Raw genomic sequence first — 21,182 nt, forward strand, 5'->3', positions numbered from 1 at the left:
AGGTGGCCTCCACTGCCGATCCGGTGCCTCGGTCTGACTCAGAGGCCGAGAGCGAGGAGGTGGCGGGGAACCCCGGTGGTGATAAGACCACCGCTCCGGAGGCTGCGACTGTCACCTCCGGAGAGCCCCAGATGACGACGGTGAGCGGCGCAAAGAGGCCGGCTCCATCGGGTTCGTCCCCGCCTGTCCGTACTTTTAGGCTCAAGAAAACCCGTAAGTACAAACTTCCTTAATCTTTAACTTCATAGCTTTCCATCATTAATACTTATCTTCTTTGTGCAGGCGTGGATGTTAACGCATTCCAGGGTGGAGCGCAGAGGAGTACCCCTCCGCCCATGACGGTAGGCTTGGTCAGCCTACCTGAGGCGACGACCCAGGCGGCTGCGCCTGCGCCTGCTTCCGCTGGTTCAGTTGCTCACTCCGTTGAGCCGACTGTTCCAGCTGTGATGACATCACCGCCGGCTGTGAGTGCCATTTTTACCGCATCTTTCACTGAGCCGGCGGTTACTTTTGCTGCGGATTCCGCAGCGGCGACCGCGGCGGCTTTTACCATGCCTCCTCCGTCATCGGCAACGACGGCCGATCCTTCAGGTATGCATGGGGCTTATCGCCAACCTCTGCCTCCTTCCCATCTGCCTGACCTCTTGGTTGGATTTCCCTTGGGTTCAGATAATGGGTTTGGCGGCTATCGGCCTGTTATTGACCCTACAGGTGCGTAGGGTTCTTTTGGCCTATTTTATATTTTTTTTATCATCTTTTCCTAACTGCTTTTTGTTTTTTGCAGTGTCGGATTCCAATGAAGTGTATGTTCCACGATGGAACATCCGCCGAGGAACAACCCTTCGCACACCTGTGGAGTGCGTGGAGTGGGCTCGTCACGCAGCTCCCAGTGGTGCGTTGGGGGAAGCCATGGCTAGCTACCAGGAGGGTAGGCTAACCAATGAGCTTCGGGTTCTCCTGGCCCGGATGCAGCCGCGCGTCGAGCTGCTTTGTCGTGAAAATGACAAGTTAAAAGCAGCTTGCCTTCAGGAAGTAGCTCGGGCGCGGGCTGTCCGGGAGGAGAACGTAAAGCTTACCGCAGTGGCTGCGGAAAAGGAGAAGGCCTTCAAGGCCCTCGAGGTTGAAGTTCAGGCCCGGCTCGAGGCCCGTTCCAAGGCTGCCCAAGCTGTTAACGAACAGCTTCGGCTAGCTAAGGAAACTGCAAGGAACGCAACCGAGAAGGCCACCAAGGCTGAAGCTGTTGCTGAGCCTCTACGCGTGGAGAATGAGGAGCTTAAAGCCAAATTAGAGGCTCTCCGGCAGGCTCATGATGCCTTGGCGATGGAAGACGCCAAAAAGCTCCAAGAGATCTTGGACCAGAGGGGGGTGCTTGACCACACTTAGCGGAAGCTAAAGGGCGTCGAAGAGGCTGCGGCTAAAGAAGTGTTGCTTGCCAACCTTAACAAAAGTGAAGCCGAACGCGCCCGTAACGAAGCTCAAGCTGCCCTCCAGGAGGCTCTGGTTGCCAAGGAATGGCTTCTTCGAGAAGCGTTGTCTCAGGTATGTTTAGCTTCATGTCTTCACGCTTTTCTTTGTAAATAGAAAAGGTTCTGATACTTGTATATTTTCTTTTTTGTAGGTTGTGCATCGAGTCTTCACGGAGACGTCTTATGACGATGCTATGAGCGCAGCCCTCAACGCTTCTCATGAGGATGGGGAAAAGGCCGGTTTCCTGCTTGGTCTAGGGTTCGTTGAGAAAGGCATCCCGCCTTCCAACTTCCCTTTGTATAATGTTGATACTGAAGCTGTTTATGACCAAGCAGTGAATCAGTATGCCGCCTTCCCGCATCCGGTGGTGGAGAAGGTAAACGAAGTTGCTGCTGCTGATGATGGGCTAGCTATCCTTAAAGCTTTCCTTGAACTGCCACGCTCTACTGATGGTGCTGGTCCAAGTGGAAGTGGCCCTGAAGCTTGATCCTGAAGATCCATTCCCACTGCTAGGATAGATTTAGCTTGTATAGATTTATATTCTTGTAGGCGGGTAGTTACCCGGCCATTCTTGTAATGAATATTATGAAATATAAATCTTTGTGCGGGTAAGACCGCTACTTTCACTGGATTCCTTGCTTTATAAACGTTATATGACTTGCATACTTTAGTTTAAATTAGCAATTTTCCAAGTGTTTAGAATAAGTTAACCTTTGAACGTGGTAGATAATAGGTTGAAGTTTTGCTTCCTCTTTCGTGATTATGCGGGTAGGACCGTCACTTGCACTTAGTAGGATGGCTAAACTTTACCTACATCTGACCTGCGTGGAGGTTTTCCTCATCTTTTGTGAAATTTCTAAGTGTTTAGGATAAGTTAACCTTTGAACGTGGTAGATAATAGGTTGAAGTTTTGCTTCCTCTTTCGTGATTGTGCGGGTAGGACCGTCACTTGCACTTAGTAGGATGGCTAAACTTTACCTATATCTGACCTGCGTGTAGGTTTTCCTCATCCTTTTGTTAGAAATTCTCTGTTTTGAATAAGTTAGCCGTTCGACGCGCGGTTGTCAATAGGTTCGGTTTCATGATTTGTGCGGTTAGGACCGGCACTTTCATTTAGTTGACCAAAGTTTACCTATGACTGACCTGCGTGAAGGTTTGTCGTTTTTTGGGTTTATGCGGGTTTTGCCGCCTTCCCCACGCAACGACTTTCCACGTAATTATGCGGTGAAAACCGGCATATCCGTGCTGAATAAATTAACCGTTCGACGCGCGGTTGTTAATAGGTTAGTGTTCAGTTTCCTCTATCATGATTCATGCGGATAGACCGGCACTTTCATTTAGTGGGATGACTGAACTTTACCCTTCAACTGACCTGCGTGAAGGTTTGCCGTTTTTTGGGTTTATGCGGGTTTTGCCGCCTTCCCCATGCAACGACTTTCACACTTATGTATGCGGTGAAAACCGGTATCAGTGTTGATAGTTCATAAAGTATAAATGTAAAATCATCAGCGTCGATGTTCTAAGGAGAATCATTTCCATTAGAAGTGGCTCTGGGCCTTTTCTTTACAAATTTGGAATTGATCTACATGCAAACTGTGTAATTGAGCTCCATTCCCTGTTGTTGGGATGGGAGTGCCATCGAGCCGATATGCACCTGGTTCGGGATCTCGTTGTTTGCGCAGTATGTAGTCTCCAACATTGAAGCTGCAATTTTATTCGTGTTTTCCCCAACTGGGGTTCTACACGCATCAGCCTGCTCAGCGTTCATTGCGCCACGAGGTGCGCGAGCGTCCCATCTCTGACAAATGCTTCGACCATGTCCTTTACGTCTATGCATTCTTCAGTGTTGTGGCCTTTTGTCCTGTGAAAGTCACAGTATTTGCTCCGATCAGCATTGTGACGATGTCGGATTATTGGAGCCTTTGGCCATGGGAGCTCCTCAGTGGCGAATATCTCGGTGACGCTTTTGGTGAGTGGCGTCCATCTGGAGTTCTGGTTCGACTGTACGTTACCCCTTCCGCCTAACCGATGTTGCAAGCCGGATGAGGTGTCAAAGTTTACCCTTGACTGCCAAATGCCTAGCTTCCGCTTTTTGTTTAATCGGGCGGTAAGGACGTTGTCTTCTCTTGTTTTCTGGGTGTAGAGGTTTGTGTTCTGGGGGAGATCTCTACCCAGTTGCTTCTCCGTTTCCGCAAAGCGTTTTGCTGCTGTCATGATGGCATCCCATGTGGATGGCATGCCATCTTTACCCGTTAAGGTGCGGATGAGCTCTGGGTCGTTCGCGCCCTGGATGAAAGCAGCGCGAACAAGATCTTCGCTGATATTACCCAGACTTAGCTTCTTTGAGTTGAAGCGAGTGATGAAGTCTAGCAAAGATTCATCTTCCTCTCGAATGCATTTGAGGATTGTCCATTGCTCCTCGGTATACTTTCTTTGCTGGCTGAAGTGTTGGCTAAACTTTTGCTGGAAGTCTTCCCAACCGTAGATGTAGTGGACCGGTAGACGATCCAACCACGCTCTAGCAGCCCCAACAAGCGTCATTTGGAACATGTAACACCACGTAGGTTCCGTCCAACTACTGACGGTTGCCCCCGCTATGAACCTGTTCAAATGATCGTCTGGATCAGATATACCATCATAAGTGCCGATGTTGGACATCTGTTTGGCACTTTTTGGGGCGATTGCTTCCGCAATGTCCCTTGCAAATTTGGACGTTCCCGCATTTGCCACAGTTGGTCTGAATGTTTTGGAGAAGTCACGTGGATTTCCACCTGTGTTTTTTGGTTTGAAGGCTTCTCCAAAACGCCTTCTCGGTTGGGAGTCCGTTTCCTGCGGGAACAGCTTGCGTACTGCGCGTAAGGACGTCACGTCTCTGAGCATGGTGGGTCCTGCGGATCCAGTTGGTTTCTGCGCAGACGTCCCTCTTCAAGGTGAGTCTTGCGGGTCCAACTGGGCTCTGCTAGGACCTACCTCTTCATCTACCAAGCTTACAATTCTGCCAATCCGCCTTGCCTGCCATGCTTAACAAACCTGCCATTCATAAAACATGTATGTGTTAATGGTTCTTGATTTACAAAGCAATAAAGCTAGGCTTTTTATTAACTTGATTTGCAAAGCAAAAGTGAACACCTATGAGAGCATATCTATAAACTATAAAGTGATGTAAAATAGCTCACCTCACATCTGTATGCAACAACATTGTACCTCCAGGGAGTTCAACTTAGAACAAACAAATATTTCATCAAGTTGAGCGGTGTAAGAGTCTTCTTCCCTACAAATTAGTGTTGCATGAAAAGATTTTATAAAAACTAGATCTGATAACATAATCTAAACCAATATATGAAAATTAAACGACTTGCTTTTAACTCCATAAACTTGAATACCATTTTTCAGCTGCTAAATTGAAGATATCCTTAAAATTAATGGAATTAAAATTGGAGTGAAATAATAAACATTTTATTAGAAAAAGAATACACATCTTATAATATAATAAATAAAAGTAAATTACATGTAAATTGGCTTAAATAACATATGTGTTGTACAAGTTATGGTGATATAGTCTAATGAAGGAAATCGATACCGATTGGTCAGTTTAGGCCTAGAATAGCGTTTGAAATTTAGGATATACTGTATCAGATTATTAGCTCGATCCACAGTCTGTACCCTAGCATCACCAGCTACAATTGGGTTCAAATATCCATTGGATATGACATAAACACTCTTTGGCAATTTGGCACGATCGGTTGGATTTAACGGTCGGTTCGGGTCAAGTCAACGCGGACCGACCCGAACATGGCCCGGTATGGGTTACACCGGAGGTAACGAAATTTCAACCCACTTAAGCGTTTACGTTAACTGGGTCCGACACACTCATTTGAGAAGATAAGTTGGTGGATTAGGCTTTGGGTTAACAATTGGGCTTAAAGCCCAATGGGGGTTTAATTGTTAAACCATAATATTGTTCCTATAAATAGATAAACTTATTTCTAATTATGGTAACACTTAAATAACAAACAAACCCTAGCTGCTACTATTCATCCGGCGCCGTTTTCCGGCCAACCGGTTTTCCGGCGAGACTTTTCCGGCCGCCGCAAACATCACACGGCCACCACCTATCATCCTTCAGTCACCACAAGCAACATCGCAGCTCTAATCTAGCTCCGGTGCTGTTAAAGCATTACCCACGGTTTTACGGCGAAGCTGCAGTTCCGGCGAACCTGCAACTCCGGGGAACCCGATTTTCCGGTGACCTGAAGCTGTTACTGTTGTGGTTCTCTGATTTCCGCCGTCCTTTGTAGCTGTTGGATCTAAGCCGCAACACCTACTGCCGCCGTCTTCACAACCTACTGGAATCCGCCACTCTCCGCCGCCGTCGCCGGAATTTCGTTTGGTGTTTGATTGTGTCAAGTCTAGCTCAATTCGTTAAGCCTCCGGTGTGTCGTCCCGGTTTCGATAACCGAGGTATATCGAAAACTTATCTATGGTTGATTTATTATTGTTTATCGTGCTCGTATAGTTGTAATCGGATCCGGGTTTTGGGTTTCGGTTTTTGGTTCGTGTTAATCGTTTATATTCTGCTGCGTTTTTATAGTTCGTTTATATATCCATGTTTATTAATATTGATTAATAACTATTGAAACGAAATAATTACTAAAACGGGTTTAAAAGGTTTATCCGTTTCCATTCCGAACCACCGTTGAAACCCAACAGGATCCACCTTCGTTTTCTATATCGGATCTACGTTCTCGACATCACGCGTTGCCCGTCGCTAGTCCGTCACCGCCTGGTTTCCTTTTCCAGGGAAGTGTGGGGGCCGCGGTGGTGTGACTGAGAATGATAAAAAGTAAACGGGTGGGCTAAACTACGATACAAAAAGGGGGAAATGGAGGTAGGATTCAAAAGTCGTATTTCATACTCTCTCTCTCTCTCTCTCTTATATGTATTATATATAGTAGTAGATATATTTTGCTACAACATCATTACAATCTTAAAACAAAATTTTTTCATTTGCTGATTGGAAGTCACATACCACAAGTCCCTCACTTTGTAGCCTCTCCACTATACATAGACTTGGAGAAGAAAAAAACTCTATATCATCCTAGCCCGGTCCCTCTTTAGTCATGACCTTCCATGAAATTTCTTCTTTGAAAACTGTGTTTTATGACTCTTATGACACTTGACTTTCAAACATCATAAAAATTCTAAATCTAGATCTTAATCAACCACTGATCACGGAAGAAATTTTCAAACCACTCTCTATACTTTTCTTATGAGGATGATAATTTCAATCGTATGGTTTTTTCCACAATTTCAGACTTGTTTAGTTGATTACTACGTGATGTCCTGTTATGTGACATCAGTTTTTTAGTTAACGACCATCATGGTTTTAGCATGATATAGGTGTAGTTTTTTTTTATTTCATAATAATATTGATAAATAAAAAACGATTACAATAAAGTGGCAGACAAACGGGTAACAGGCAAACGAGTAACAACTGTAGTTGCTGAAGCAATAAAGACACACACAGTATTCATTATATATGGTTTGATACAAACAATATTCGTTACAAATAACTATGTCTCTATCCATGAAACATCGTGAGCCATGCTCCTTGTTACACTTAAAGCCAATCTAGTAAAATTTCATTGAGACTTGATCATCAAAAGGAATAATAATATTTTTTTGAATGAAGATAGTACGTAATTTAACAATAGAATACAAGGATGCACTCTACGGTCGTAAATACAACTTATCCATGTGAAACATATTATTTTTAAAACAAAAGGTAATGTTTTGTTGTTTCATATGGTTATCCAAATTCCATTGTAATATCATATACCCCCGTCGTAGGTGTTCGTGTGACTACCAATATCTTGTGACAACCTCAGAGATCTTGTTACACCTTCAGATGAAGACCAATTTGAACCACTGAGATTCCACGACATTCGATTCAAAGAAACATTAGGTTCATTAGCCCTTGAAATCAAATGTGTAAAAGGATTTAAAGGCCCAGGCACCTCTAACTCACCTTCCAACATTTTCACAATCATGCTCATTGTTGGCCTATTCTCCGGCCTATATTCAACGCAACAAAAAGCTACCTTTAGCATCCTTGCCACAACTTCATAATCCTTCTTTTCAATCTCACAATTTATCATCAAATCTTCCATCTGATTCTTTTCATATTTGTCCCATGCAAATACAGGGAACCATTGTTGGCTATCACCAAGCGTAATATCCATGTTCCTCCTCCTTCCGATTATCTCAAAAAGTAGCATTCCGAAACTATAAACATCACATTTGTGTGTAACTGGAAAAGGCATCCAGAGCTCGGGGGCAGCGTAGCCTGGGGTGCCTCGTCCTCTAGTCATGCTTATGTGGGTCTTTTCCCTATTACAAAGTTTGGCCAAACCGAAATCGGCTACTTTTGCACAAAAATTTGAATCCAGGAGTATGTTTCCTGGCTTGATATCATAGTGAACTATTCTTTGAGCACATTCTTCATGCAAGTATCTAATGCCTCTTGCGGTTCCAAGTGCAATCTCGTGAAGCTTATCAAACCCCAGCGTAGCCCCTGTGTCAGCTTTAAACAAGTGATTATCTAGTGAGCCATTAACCATGAACTCGTATACAAGAGCTATTAGGCTTGGTTCAAAGCAAAACCCATAAAGCCTAACAAGATTAAGGTGATGAATTCTTCCCATAGTGCTCACTTCTGCCATGAACTGTTCCTCAATTTGTTGATTGGAGGTGCCAATTAGTACTTTCACGGCTACATACTTGTTGATGCCTATAATTCCCTTGTAAACTATCCCAAACCCACCGGAACCCAATATGATGCTGAAGTTACCTGTATATATTCTTAGTTGTTCAGAGGTGAATTGAATGGGCTTTTCTCTTTCCATGTCATCTAGGAATTGGACCATGGCAGGGGGAATAAGCTGAGATTCAACATCCTCTAACGCATTTGTCTTCTTTGCATCGATCTTCTTTTCATCCGCCGTCTTTATAGTAGATTTTGCACAACACAATAATCTACACGTAACCACACATACTGCAAAAGATAAAAAATTAATATTTGGAATTCATTGAAAGTTGAGTTATAAACTGGATGGTTGATTAATATAACTTACCGACTAGGAAAATAATAACAGCAATCACAATGCCAATAATGATGCCAACAGAATCAGGGAAATCGGGAGAATTAGATAAAGGGAACGACCTAGAAGGAGAAGGAGAAAAATAATCTGGAGGGAAAGCAAAAGAAGACATAATTAATTAAGAAGCTTAGATTATGAAAACCTTTGAACACTAATTAATACACACAATAGAAGACTTAAACTTTCAAGGTAGTGACATATAAATGTAGCACATAAACTTGAGAAATTATCGCTATTCATTAGTTGGAGACCATGCTTTTGCCAAGGATTGAAGAATACGTTGTAGTTTTGTCTTTATTCAGTTATTCTTTGATTTAGTCACATGTAGGACCGTGGGTTTATGTAATTTGCAGTGTTTTAAAAACCGGTTTAAACCGACCGGTTCAACCAGTTGAACCGGATTTTGGTGCATAGCCTGGTATTTTGTACCCGATATATTTGAGCGGTTTTATAAAACATTGAACCGGCCACTTTTCATAGAAAACTGGTTTATACCGGTGAATTGGTTTAAAAGCCTACCAGATTTTTTATGTTTTAAGCCTTTTTTTTGTATATGTTATTATAATAGGAAATGAAAATACTTATAATATGGTGGATGGGTTGGTGATAAGAGTGAATTTCATCTTTTAAGCGAATGTTAACTCGATGCATACAACACTTCAATGGCATAAATCTATATATTGCGCGCATTTATCTTAAAATAACTTTGTTTAAAAATCAAATGCTTTTGTAATGTTTTTTGAATATGGATTAACTTTTGAATGATATTTTATTATAGGATAAGGTATTTTTTTTGTTTATTTTTTTGTTAAAGTTGCATATTTATTAAATTATAAGGTAAACTATATAACCCGGTTGAACCCCCGGTACAACCGATTCAACCGGTTGTACTATTTTTTAGTCCAACCCGATACGAATAAAATACCGGTTTTTAAAACATTGGTAATTTGTGTGCTAGTTAACTTTATTTCAACAAATAATTATTTTTGCCTTGAATATAGAAATATCTATTATAATTGTTTAAAAAACACTCTTACACAATTACATATTTATTCAAGTCACATTTACGCCGTTAGTCCTTAACGTTTCTCTAAAGTAATAAGATTGGTCCTAAGGTTTAAAAGTCACATACATGATTACTAAGATTTTAATTTTATAACAATGTTAGATAGTAACTTTAACTTCCATTAAATGTTAACAAAATTGACAAAGATAGGTAAAAAAAACTTTGGCCATTATTGTCTTTACACATTCACACTCAAATTAAGATACTAATCAGAACGTGAAATTGCCATATAATTCCATATAGTGGGTGAATGGAAGAGTATGTAATACTCTAATATTTGTTTTCTATTAAAACCGAAATAAAATATATTTGAGGTTTCATTTTGCCATAAAAATACCTTACGTAAATAGTAATTTAGATATATTTAATTTAGCTTTTATATTAAAAATAAAAAACAATAATTTAAAGATTTACTCTAAACGAGTGAGTTATGTCCTTATGTTATGTTGGTTCGGTTTTGAAAAAAACTTGTATTGAAACTTAGACAAAAGCAAGTATATTCGAAATTTTTTATAACATTGCATCTGAAAATATAAAATTTGTTACTTCCATTAAATACCATAGAAACAAATGTGGCACTGGTTCCAATAATATAGATACCGACATTGTTTGGTCGGTATTGGTTCTACTTGATTTTTTGCCCGCGACAATCAGTATAGTTTACGAGCCGAAAAATACATTATTCTGAACATAACTCGATGGGTTACCCAACCCGTACTCGGCATTGTTTACGGTGTAAAGTATTCATTTCCAATGATTTCATCAAATAATCATTATCTGACGCAACTATGAACCCATAAAATGTGTTTTAAATTGATCAGAAACTATACAAACAAATATTGGTACCCTTTCCGAAAATAACAATAATGATACAGTGTTGTTCGGTCAGTGTCAGATATGTTCGTCATTGTAGCAGTGCGTTATTGGCAATTGATACAACATACGATATAAAAAAATAACATATTTTGAAGACAAATGGATAAAAGTCATTCTTGCCTTACAATAATAGGCTCGCATTTAAGTTGCATGACGTATCAGTCGTAAATATACGGTATGGCAGTTTCACGTTTCTGATTAGTATGGCAATCTGAGTGAGAAGGTGTAATGGCAAGAATGCCCTCAGCTATTTTGCACATAACCGTAATTTTTGTTAACATTTAATGGAAGTTTAGTACCTAACATTGTTACAAAATTAAAATCTTAGTATCCATACATTTGACTTTTATACCTTAATACCAAATCTTGTTACATTAGAGATGGACTATGTAATTGTGTCTTTATTTAATGTTATGTTTATTTCTTTGATTCATGTGTTTTGGGCTTCTCTCGTTCATGGGTCATTCATGGTTGCCACCGTCTAAAGTTTTCCTAGCCAATTCTTGCTAGTTCCAACCCAATCTCAAGATCCTTTGCATCCTACTAATATACTATCTGACATAGTTCGGTTTCGGTTCTTATCTTTTATCTATTGTAATTCTTAAATTTAATAAATATATCCTTTTGACAATTATAGAAACCAATGTTTGAAACTCTTCTTATCTCTATGTTATTGACAAAATAAAAATATAAAAAATGCAAATGTATCTTATATAGATGGGAAATCTCTAATAAGGTTGGAATGCATGACCGATAAAACAAAGAAATCTTTTAATGAAATGTCAGCTACGTGCCTACTTGCCTGTTTCGGAGAAGAGATTCACATAAGGGACAAGAATATGATCAACATTAATTTACATGATTCAGAGAACTAACGCAATCAACATACAAATCGTTAAGAAAAGTCAGAAATGGTAATAGAAACATGAGATTCTAGAGAGCAGAAGCAACAATCGACAAGTGGCGTATCATTATTTACCATTGATGAAATGCATGAACATTTGAAGTAAACGTACACAACAGTTCATTGGAAAGGAATAGCTTTGTAGTGGCATACTGAACTACACTACTACCAGTTCTGTAACGCTAATAATCTTAAATTTCTAATACATGTAACATATCATTTATAGATAAATATGATTTGCCTCCATGTGTAATATGGGTGGCGCAGTTTGAACCACTGATTTTTAAATTGCACGTATTGAACCAATCTAGTTTTTCGGAGGGCTCAGTATGACCCCTACCGTTAGTCAAACGTTGGTTGACATGTGTAATTGGTGGTTAAATGACCAATAGACCCTTCATCTAAATCTTCATCATCAACATTCAACATCTACCAAGAACCCTAACCCAAACCCAGAAAATCTCCGGCTAAATTAAATTCATACAATTAAATACAATAATAACTATAATCTTATATACAAAACACATAAATTAATTTCATATCCATAATCCAATTAGAAAGCTTCAAGAATGCAATCAAAACAGGCTATATGTATGTATTCAAAATAACCTGCACCATATCATCATCTTCTGGATCTGATTCGACCTGATTTCTTCAACCGAGACTTCCTTAGCGGGTTCATGAAGAACCGGGTCATCGGCTTGCACAATACTCGTCGGATTCCGAACAATAGAAGTCGGAGACAGAGGGGGTGGACGGCGGCGCGGTGTTTGGTTGTTTATACAGATTTGAATGAAACCATGGACGGAGAAGATGAAGAAAAATGGTTTGGTGAGACATGAAGACGGAGACGGAGATTAGGTTGGTGGTGAAGATGATGCTGAAGATGTTGAAGATGAAGATGGTGGTGAATGATGATAGTTAAGAAACTCCACTGGTGAATGATGGTGGTTAAGAAACTCCACTGGTTTTGATTCCAGATCTTGTTTTCTTTTCCTATTATCATTTCCAGATCTTGATAAACTCCATTGGTTTACTACTGTTGCTGCTGCTGCTATTGCTACAACGACGACTACCACTACCACTATTATTATTATTATTATTAAGAGAAGATTACTAAAATACCTTTGCCATCCACCAGTCAACTAACGATAGTGGTTCATATCAGCAATCAGAAAACTATGTGGGTTCAATACGCACAATTTAAGAATCACTGGTTCAAACAGTGCACACCCATATTACACGGGGCAAATCATATTTATCTCTATATAATATAATCCGTCTAAATGTGGGTAAATGGGTTCAGGCAATCACACTGGTTTTGATTCCAGTCAACTACCACTATTATTATTATTATTATTATTATTATTATTATTATTATTAAGAGAAGATTACTAAAATACCTTTGCCATCCACCAGTCAACTAACGATAGTGGTTCATATCAGCAATCAGAAAACTATGTGGGTTCAATACGCACAATTTAAGAATCACTGGTTCAAACAGTGCACACCCATATTACACAGGGGGCAAATCATATTTATCTCTATATAATATAATCCGTCTAAATGTGGGTAAATGGGTTCAGGCGATCACACTGGTTTTGATTCCAGATATTGTTTTCTTTTCCTTTTATCATTTCCAGATCTTAAGAAACCCCACTGGTTTGCTGCTGCTGCTGCTACGACGACGACGACGACTGCCACTACGGCTACCACTACGACCACTACCACGACGACTGCCACTGCCACTACTACTACTATTATTATTAAGAGAAGATTACTAAAATACCCTTGCCATCCACCAGTCAACTAACGGTCAACTAACGATAGTGGCTCATATCGGCAATCAGAAAACTATGTGGGTTCAATACACACAATTTAAGAATCGATGGTTCAAACTGTGCCCGCCCATATTACACAGGGGGGCAAATCATATTTATCTCTATATAATATAATCTATCTAAATGTGGGTAAATGGGTTCAGACAATCACACAAGTTACCTTTGTGGTGTTAGTGAAATTTTCTAGTAAAGAGGGAAGGGAAAGGATTATTGATAAAAAGCGGTGAATATAATGGTTAAGGGGATTTTTTTAAAGCTGATCATATATGTTTACCAACATATGTTGATGTGACATGCAATTGTGTAAAATAGCTAATGTCGTGTCCCAATTGTATCAACTTAAATAGCTAATGCGGCATCCCAACTGTATAATTGATTGTCAACTATTCACAACCAACATCCACTTCGTTAGTTTTATACAACTTAGATGCCGCTTAAGCTATTTTATTTACACAATTTCAAAACAGAAACTCATTATAAATGTTGAGTCAACTAGGCAGAACCATGTATACCCTACAATTGAAAACCTAATCTGATAAAACCAATGAAAGTTCCCATTTTGTGACGTTACGACATATAAATGTACCGAATAGCATTCCTGAAAGTTGCATAAAACCTATCATACCAAGAAAACAAAAACTTAATAAATAAATTACCAAAAACAGAAACATGCTATTATAATTTGTTACATAAAAATGAACTTTCTAATAGAGATCATAATTTGTGACAAAATGGTAGCACAACTTACCTACAGAACAAACAAGTTATACACTTTGTGCTTTGGGGGTTATATCTTTAACTCCTGTATCAACCTTCTCCTGAAATTAACAAGAAACAACAATGTCGGACCGAACCCGAAAGCGCAAAACAAGAAACGCGAAACAAATTATAAATCTTCAACAATATTAGCATAAAAACACAACTTTATCAAGAAACATCACACCAGATAAACGTACCATGTTCTCGTGTTCATAATAATCATCCAAGGCCCACTGATACTTAGATTGATTCAACCCGAACCAATGCGCCAGGTAGTCATCCAGACTCGAATGCACTGTAACATAAACAGCAACCATTGGGTCAAATTCATTACACAAACTAAACTATTTAATTATCATTTATCCCCAATTTGGTCCTGAGAAACTAAAATTAAACAAATACCCAGATGCAAACCCACCAAATCTAAGCTTAATTTCATAAAATTAAAAACAAATTTCAAGAATTAAAAAGAATACCATTTTGAAGTGTGGCAATGGCGTCCCAGAAAAACCGTAGCTTCGATCCGTACGAGGAAGCAGTCTTGTCGTACTGAAGTGGCGGCGGCTGCACAGGAGATGGTTCCGGTGAGGGTTTTGCGGTGGGGGTAACGAACACGGTGTAATAGCCGATCTTTCCGATCACCGGCGGTGGTTTATCGGACGGCATTGTGTTCTAAGGTTTGAGATTGAAAGTAAAGAAAGTGGGTTTGTAAAGTTTGATGAAAACGAGGATGTTTGATTAGATTAGATGGAAGAGAAGATGTTTGTTTGCGGCAACGGTTTCATAGAGATGCTTGGAGTATCGCTTTGGAGATTGGACACTCGAATGTTTGATTCATCTATTATTATTATTATTATTATAATTATTGTTTTCTAATAATATAATAAATGTAACGTAATTATTTTTCCAATATATGTAAGGAACACAAAATGTGTGAACTGTGATCCAACTTGGACTTTAGGGTTCATTATTTTATTATAAAAACAAATTATTTTTTATCTTGAAAGATAGATTTTTTTATTATATATATATATATATATATATTTTTTTTTTTTTTTGATTTAACTTTTTACTACACTTGTTAATCATGTGCTAGAAGGCATGGGCGGATCTTGGTCGTTGGTACGTGTTGGTCCCCTCAAATTTAAGTTTCCAAATTTGTCCCTTTTGTTCTCGTCGACGGTGACATGTTAGTGAACACAAACGATGTGTTAACATAACATATGGTTTACAATGCGTTATGTTGCTAACATATGGTAGCAGCGATGCATTAATGTTTAAAGCAGGGGTTCCACGATGTGTTAGTTGATAACGCATCGCTGCTACCCTATGTTAACAACATAAACGCATCATCAACTCTATGTTATGTCAACAAGTCACTGACGATGCGTTTATATTGCTAACATAACATAGGGTTGACGATGCGTTTATGTTGCTAACATACGGTAGCAGCGATGCGTTACCCCTGCTTTAAACATTAACGCATTGCTGCTACCCTATGTTAGCAACATAACGCATTGTCAACCCTATGTTATGTTAACATATCGTCGGTGTTCGCTAACATGTCGCCGGCGACGAGATACCGAAGGGACAAAGTTGGAAACTTGAATTTGGGGGGGAAAACTTGAAACCACATTCTACAAACGGGTTATTTTGAGAATTTTCACAAATCACAAATCTACGTGTTTTCTCAAATGAAAAAAATAATAAAAAAATCCAATTAGATCAAAGTATAAAATATCATACAACTTTGTATACTTATTTATTTATTTATGCAGTCAACAACTAAACCACTTTCACAATGGCTTAGCCCTAGGAACATTTTCAAGAACCCTTGTTATTAATTCAAGGAATCACAACTATATCATCCTGCAATGTACATCATCTTTATCAAAATTGTAGGATTTTGTAAGACCCCAATTTTGTTTCCTATTCATCTACCTTTAACTCTCTTTTCTCTCGGCTTGTAGTTTTTGTTACCGAATCGTTTACCGTTGTTGTGGTTGTTCCATTTCTTCTTTAGCTCAGATGGTTGAACATCATCCCTCTCATCATATAGCATACCACTGAGATCTACGGCTTCTCAAAAAGTAGCGGGTTTAGCTGGTATCACCAACCTGCGGATGTCGACCGGCAAACCCTGGACGTACTGTTTAATCCGCTTGGCTTCAGGAGTCACCCAATCAGGTCCAAACGTGACATCTCATTAAATTTATTAGTATACTCTCGATGTGTCATATGTAAGGCCCCGATCCCGGTGCCCTACATTGGACGTTGAGTTTACTCATAAACACAGTTATAAATATCAGAGTTAAATTAAACTTTCACGGAATAAATAAAACTTCAAACATTCATAACTTGTCTTTAAAACATAATTTAAAATATCTTATTTAAACATCAAGACAGATCTTCAGATGCCAGCCTCTTCCAATGTGTCTCCCTCAAGCTAGCTGTTGCAATTTATTCACCTGTGTGCATACTAAAAGTCAGCTACGCTTAGTGAGTTCTAGATAATCAAGCAACATACAATTAGTTCACATACTTTCACACATGCCCGAAGGTGTGTACACCATTCATACTTAACCTGTTCACATTACCTTCTTACATACATTCATACATTCATTCTTCATACTTTCTTTACCTTCGTAGTACATACATAACTATCCATACTATTTAAAGAGCCTTCCGTCCTATAACCTCACAGATATTATAAGGGTCTGGTCCCCAACATCATAGATATTATTATGGTCTGGTCCCTACCCTCGCAGATATTATTAGGGTCTGGTCCCTATCCTCACAAATATTATTAGGGTTTGGTCCCTATCCTCATAACTATTATTAGGGTCTGGTCCCTATCCTCACAGATATTATTAGGGTCTTGTCCCTATCCTCACAGATATTATTAGGGTCTGGTCCCTATCCTCACAGATATTATTAGGGTTTGGTCCCTTTATTCCGTGCAACCATACCATACCTTTCTTTACATACTTTCCTTAACAATTTATGCAATATCCGAAGATTGTTAACGTACTATCAATCATTCACACATAATATAACATACATACCTCATTCATACATCATATATAGCAATCATATCTTTAAACTAACACTTAGAGGTACATGCGATATCCGAATATCGTTCACGCACCGTCAAGCATTCATTCATGCATGGATCATACAAGGCATACACTTACCACTTAAGATAAGTGTATTAACTATCACATCGAGTTGCACACAACCCCGAAAACATAACAAGAAAGTGGGGCTAGAAACTCACCTGAATGTGGTTACGTTCACCGTTTACGGTTATTCCTTTCTTTAGTTGTGCACGGATAACTGTATAATAATTACATGTATCAATTAACTATCACTACTCATATCGCGTTTCTAGTTTAACTATAACCCTCAACGAACATAGGTCCGGGGGCAGCGCCCCTGGCAGCGGAGTTCTAGGGGAGGCAGCCCCTAGCAGGGTCCAAGAGGCAGAGCCCCTGGCTGCCTTAACACATTTTTTATTAGAATTCTAAACTTTATTTTAATTGCTAACTTATAAAGTTTGAGGGATTTTTTTGTAATTAATCCATTTTATTATAAGTTCAGGGACCTTTCTGTCATTCTTTCAAACTTTAGTTCGTCATCCAGTTCTTTAACGAATTGACTCCTTCGTTATCTCATAACGAATGGACCTTTATAACGAACTGGCTTCTATAACGAACTGGCTCTTTATAACGAAGTGAACATTTATAACGAACTGAACCTTTATAATGAACTGGTCTGTATAAGAACCTTTATACAAATTAGCCCTTATAACGAACTGGGGGCTCATTCTTCAGTTCTCGGTTAACGAATTACTTAGCGAAAGGCTTCACGAACTGCTTCTAATTCGTTATCCCTTCTTAACGAATGGGCATAACGAATTGCTTGCTAATTCGTTATCTCACCGCTAACGAAATAGGGTTAGGTCAGAGAATGTCAAGAAACATTCTCTGGCGTCCTTAAATTCGCGTCGCCTTTCCGGCGGCGCCGTGCCGGAAAACCAGGCGGTGGCCGGAAAAACGTATTTTGCACCGTTTTTCACCATTTTTCGTCCCGTTCGATCCAGATCCGAGCTAGGGTGACCCCTAAGCTCGTCTTTTGACCGGTTTATACCCGATTCCATCCGGATCTCGTGACTTTAACGGTTAGACGGTGTCGGCTCGTCGTTTCGCGACTAGATCTAGTGGGTTTGGATCTATACAATATCATACTATCATTACCTCGGGTTGATGCTCGGGTTTCTTGGTGATTTCGGCTAGAGAGAGAAAGTAGGACGAAAGAGAGCTAAGTGTGTGTTTTTGATGGTGTAAGGAATGAGTGAAATGGATGGATTAATGCATTATTATTGTTTATATATTATGGGTCATGGGCTTAAGCCCATGGTCTTTATTTCTTTTCATTTTAACCCAAGTCCATAACTTATATGTATTTAACCTAACACAAGTCCAACTCATAGTAACTCATATTTTATTTATTAGCCGAAACGAGAAAACAGGATGTTACATTATATTCCTAGCCTCAAGCTTCAGAAAATCTCTCTCAATCTTGTTCAGTTCATTAGTCGGACAAAAGTGCTCAATCACCAACAGCTTAAGCTCGTCCCATTTCATCATTTGGTTAGTCCGTTGTCCCATGACAAGAGTAATACTTTCCCACCAACATAATACCTCAGAAACGAATGAATGAGCTACAAACTTTACCTTCAGACCCTGGGACATTAAAGAGAAAGAATGAATGAACTTAATATCACACTTCTAAAAAATTGGCAGAGTTGTTTATTAAAGAGATCGTTGCAAGGCATGGTAAGCCTGTAACTATCGTGTCTGACTGAGACACGCGGTTTACTTCAAGGTTCTGGAAGAAGTTTCACGAGGAAATGGGAACTAGACTGCATATTAGCACGACTTCTATAAAGAGTCAAAGTGAAAGAAGTGACATTCACCAAAAGGGTTTTCTTGGAAAAAGGTGGCAGGAAAGTACCTTCTGTACTTTCCCAAAGTACATTTCATTCGAATAGAAGTAACCATTCGAATCGAGTGTTGATTTGAATCATTGTTTGATTCGAATCACCATTCTATTTGAATTAAATAGTAATCTAATCTAGCTCAAGGATCATTCATTCGAATCAAGTATCCATTCAAATCGAATCACCATTCGATTCGAACAGAAACTGAAATCAACTCAAGTTCAAGTCATTCGAATAAAAAGTATATTCCATTCGAATCACCATTCGATTCGAATAAACCATTCGATTCGAATACAATTATACTTGTCTTGGTTTCCTGATTCAAATAACAATCCATTCGAATACCTTGTGCTTAGTTAAATTGCATTCGAATCATCATTCGAATACCCATTCGAATAGATATTTGAATAGCTTGTACTTGTGTGTTAAGTAGAATGTGTTTCAAGTCTTGTTGAGCAATGGCCAATCCTAACACGGTTTCCTCTACACATGAGAACCAATAAAGGATGTGGGTGAAGGATCTGGTACTAAGGCTGCTGATGCAGAGCCTGCAGTTGTTGTTGGAACCGTCGTAGGCACTGAGCCTGTAGTTGCTACTGCCCTTTGAAGACTTCGTTCTTCATGACTTCATCTCCTGGGATTTGACAACGTGCACGGCGAAGTCATCATTCACTGCACCCGCACTCATGGCCTGAGGTTCTTCGACGAACATGAACTTGTAGGTTTTGGACTCAGTGACTTGGAAAATCTTGTCAATTCGCCCATTTGTACTGTTGAAGACGTCCGTCATGACAACACGGAAGCATTGTTGGAAAGTTCAACAAGTTCGTCAATTTACTTGTTGAAAAGAAACCATTTGAAGATCCAGACGATGTCTTCAAGTACGAGTCCGAGTGCGGGTAGTGATGGTAGAAAATAAAGCAAATACTAAAGACAAGAGGGAGATTGTAAAGCCCATTTCTAGTTTACTCTTTTGTATTTGCTACTTGTATTTTGATAGTTTGTTAAGTTCATATTTTGTATGTTTGGGCCCGAGGCCAATTGTATTTGGAGCTCATTGGGCCGTTTAATATGAAAGATGTGTATGGGAATACACGCACTATATATTGTGTGTGTATCACATACATAACACAACTTTTTGCCATATTATTATCTTACATCTTACAAACCCTCTCTCTCTCTCTCTTTCTCTCTCGGCCGAAATAAACATCACAACAAGATCCGAGATCTCGGTCCTAGCTAGTTGTTTCTTCCAACTAGCGTAGAGGTTGATCCGAGATAACTAGTAATAGTTAGAGCGTTGTTAGATCCAGTCACGGGACCTAAAGTAGTGGATGAGATGAGAACTCCACAGTTAAGCGTGCTTAGGTGGGAGTAGTATGAGGATGGGTGACCTCCTGAGAAGGCTCCACCTGAGCAACCAAAAGCAAATCCGTGAGGCGATGGTGGTATGTCCCGGCCAAAGTGGACAATATTTTGGTGCAAGGTAGTTGGGCTGTTACAGATGGTATCAGATCCAGGGCCGGACCGGTGGTTCCAGGTCCCGCGAGGACGTTGGACACCTAAGGGGGGTGGATTGTTACATCTCACATCGGTTGGGGGGGAGAACTAAGCCTTCCTTATAAGGAGGTGGATACCTTCCCCATCATAACGCGTTTTTGGTTCATAATGTAGAGGATGAGAGGAGAACTCCACAGTTAAGCATGCTCAGGTGGGAGTAGTATGAGGATGGGTGACCTCCTGAGAAGGCTCCACCTGAGCAACCAAAAGCAAATCCGTGAGGCGATGGTGGTACGTCCCGGCCAAAGCGGATAATATTATGGTGCGGCGGTAACTGGGTTGTTACAGATTTGCTCCATAATCACCAAGACGAACAATCATTTTGTCACCCAATTGTCATCTTCTCTACATTTTAGCATGATTAGGGGTGTACACGGACCGGACGTACACGGGCGAGGCCTTGTTCGTGTCTGTCTGTTAAGCTTTTGACGGACAAACAACGGTTCACGAACACTCTACTGAACGAAAATTTATGTCCGTGTCCGTCCATTAAGAACTTGAGTTTGTCTGTGTTCGTCCGTTAATATTGTAAACGGACGTTAACAGA

General features: G+C 39.8%; 2 protein-coding genes across 2 annotated transcripts; both read right to left on the minus strand.

Moving 5' to 3' along the window:
- Positions 1-6,934: 6,934 nt before the first annotated feature.
- LOC143590298 (G-type lectin S-receptor-like serine/threonine-protein kinase At1g34300) lies at positions 6,935-8,801 on the minus strand. Its single transcript, XM_077070821.1, has 2 exons — positions 8,601-8,801; positions 6,935-8,521 (listed from the first exon to the last, which is right to left on the minus strand). Exons 1-2 carry the CDS (start codon positions 8,737-8,739, stop codon positions 7,299-7,301), a joined length of 1,362 nt encoding a protein of 453 aa, XP_076926936.1. The 5' UTR covers positions 8,740-8,801; the 3' UTR covers positions 6,935-7,298.
- Positions 8,802-13,830: 5,029 nt separating this feature from the next.
- Positions 13,831-14,933, minus strand: LOC143590299 (uncharacterized). Its single transcript, XM_077070822.1, has 4 exons — positions 14,550-14,933; positions 14,271-14,368; positions 14,063-14,132; positions 13,831-13,930 (listed from the first exon to the last, which is right to left on the minus strand). The coding sequence occupies exons 1-3, from the start codon at positions 14,737-14,739 to the stop codon at positions 14,079-14,081; spliced, it is 342 nt and encodes a 113-aa protein (XP_076926937.1). The 5' UTR covers positions 14,740-14,933; the 3' UTR covers positions 13,831-13,930; positions 14,063-14,078.
- Positions 14,934-21,182: the final 6,249 nt, after the last annotated feature.

The sequence above is a fragment of the Bidens hawaiensis genome, unplaced genomic scaffold (assembly GCF_021521415.1).
Source record: "Bidens hawaiensis isolate Kalapana, Puna unplaced genomic scaffold, B.hawaiensis_p1.1 tig00038435_1, whole genome shotgun sequence".
Taxonomy (NCBI): Eukaryota; Viridiplantae; Streptophyta; class Magnoliopsida; order Asterales; family Asteraceae; genus Bidens; species Bidens hawaiensis.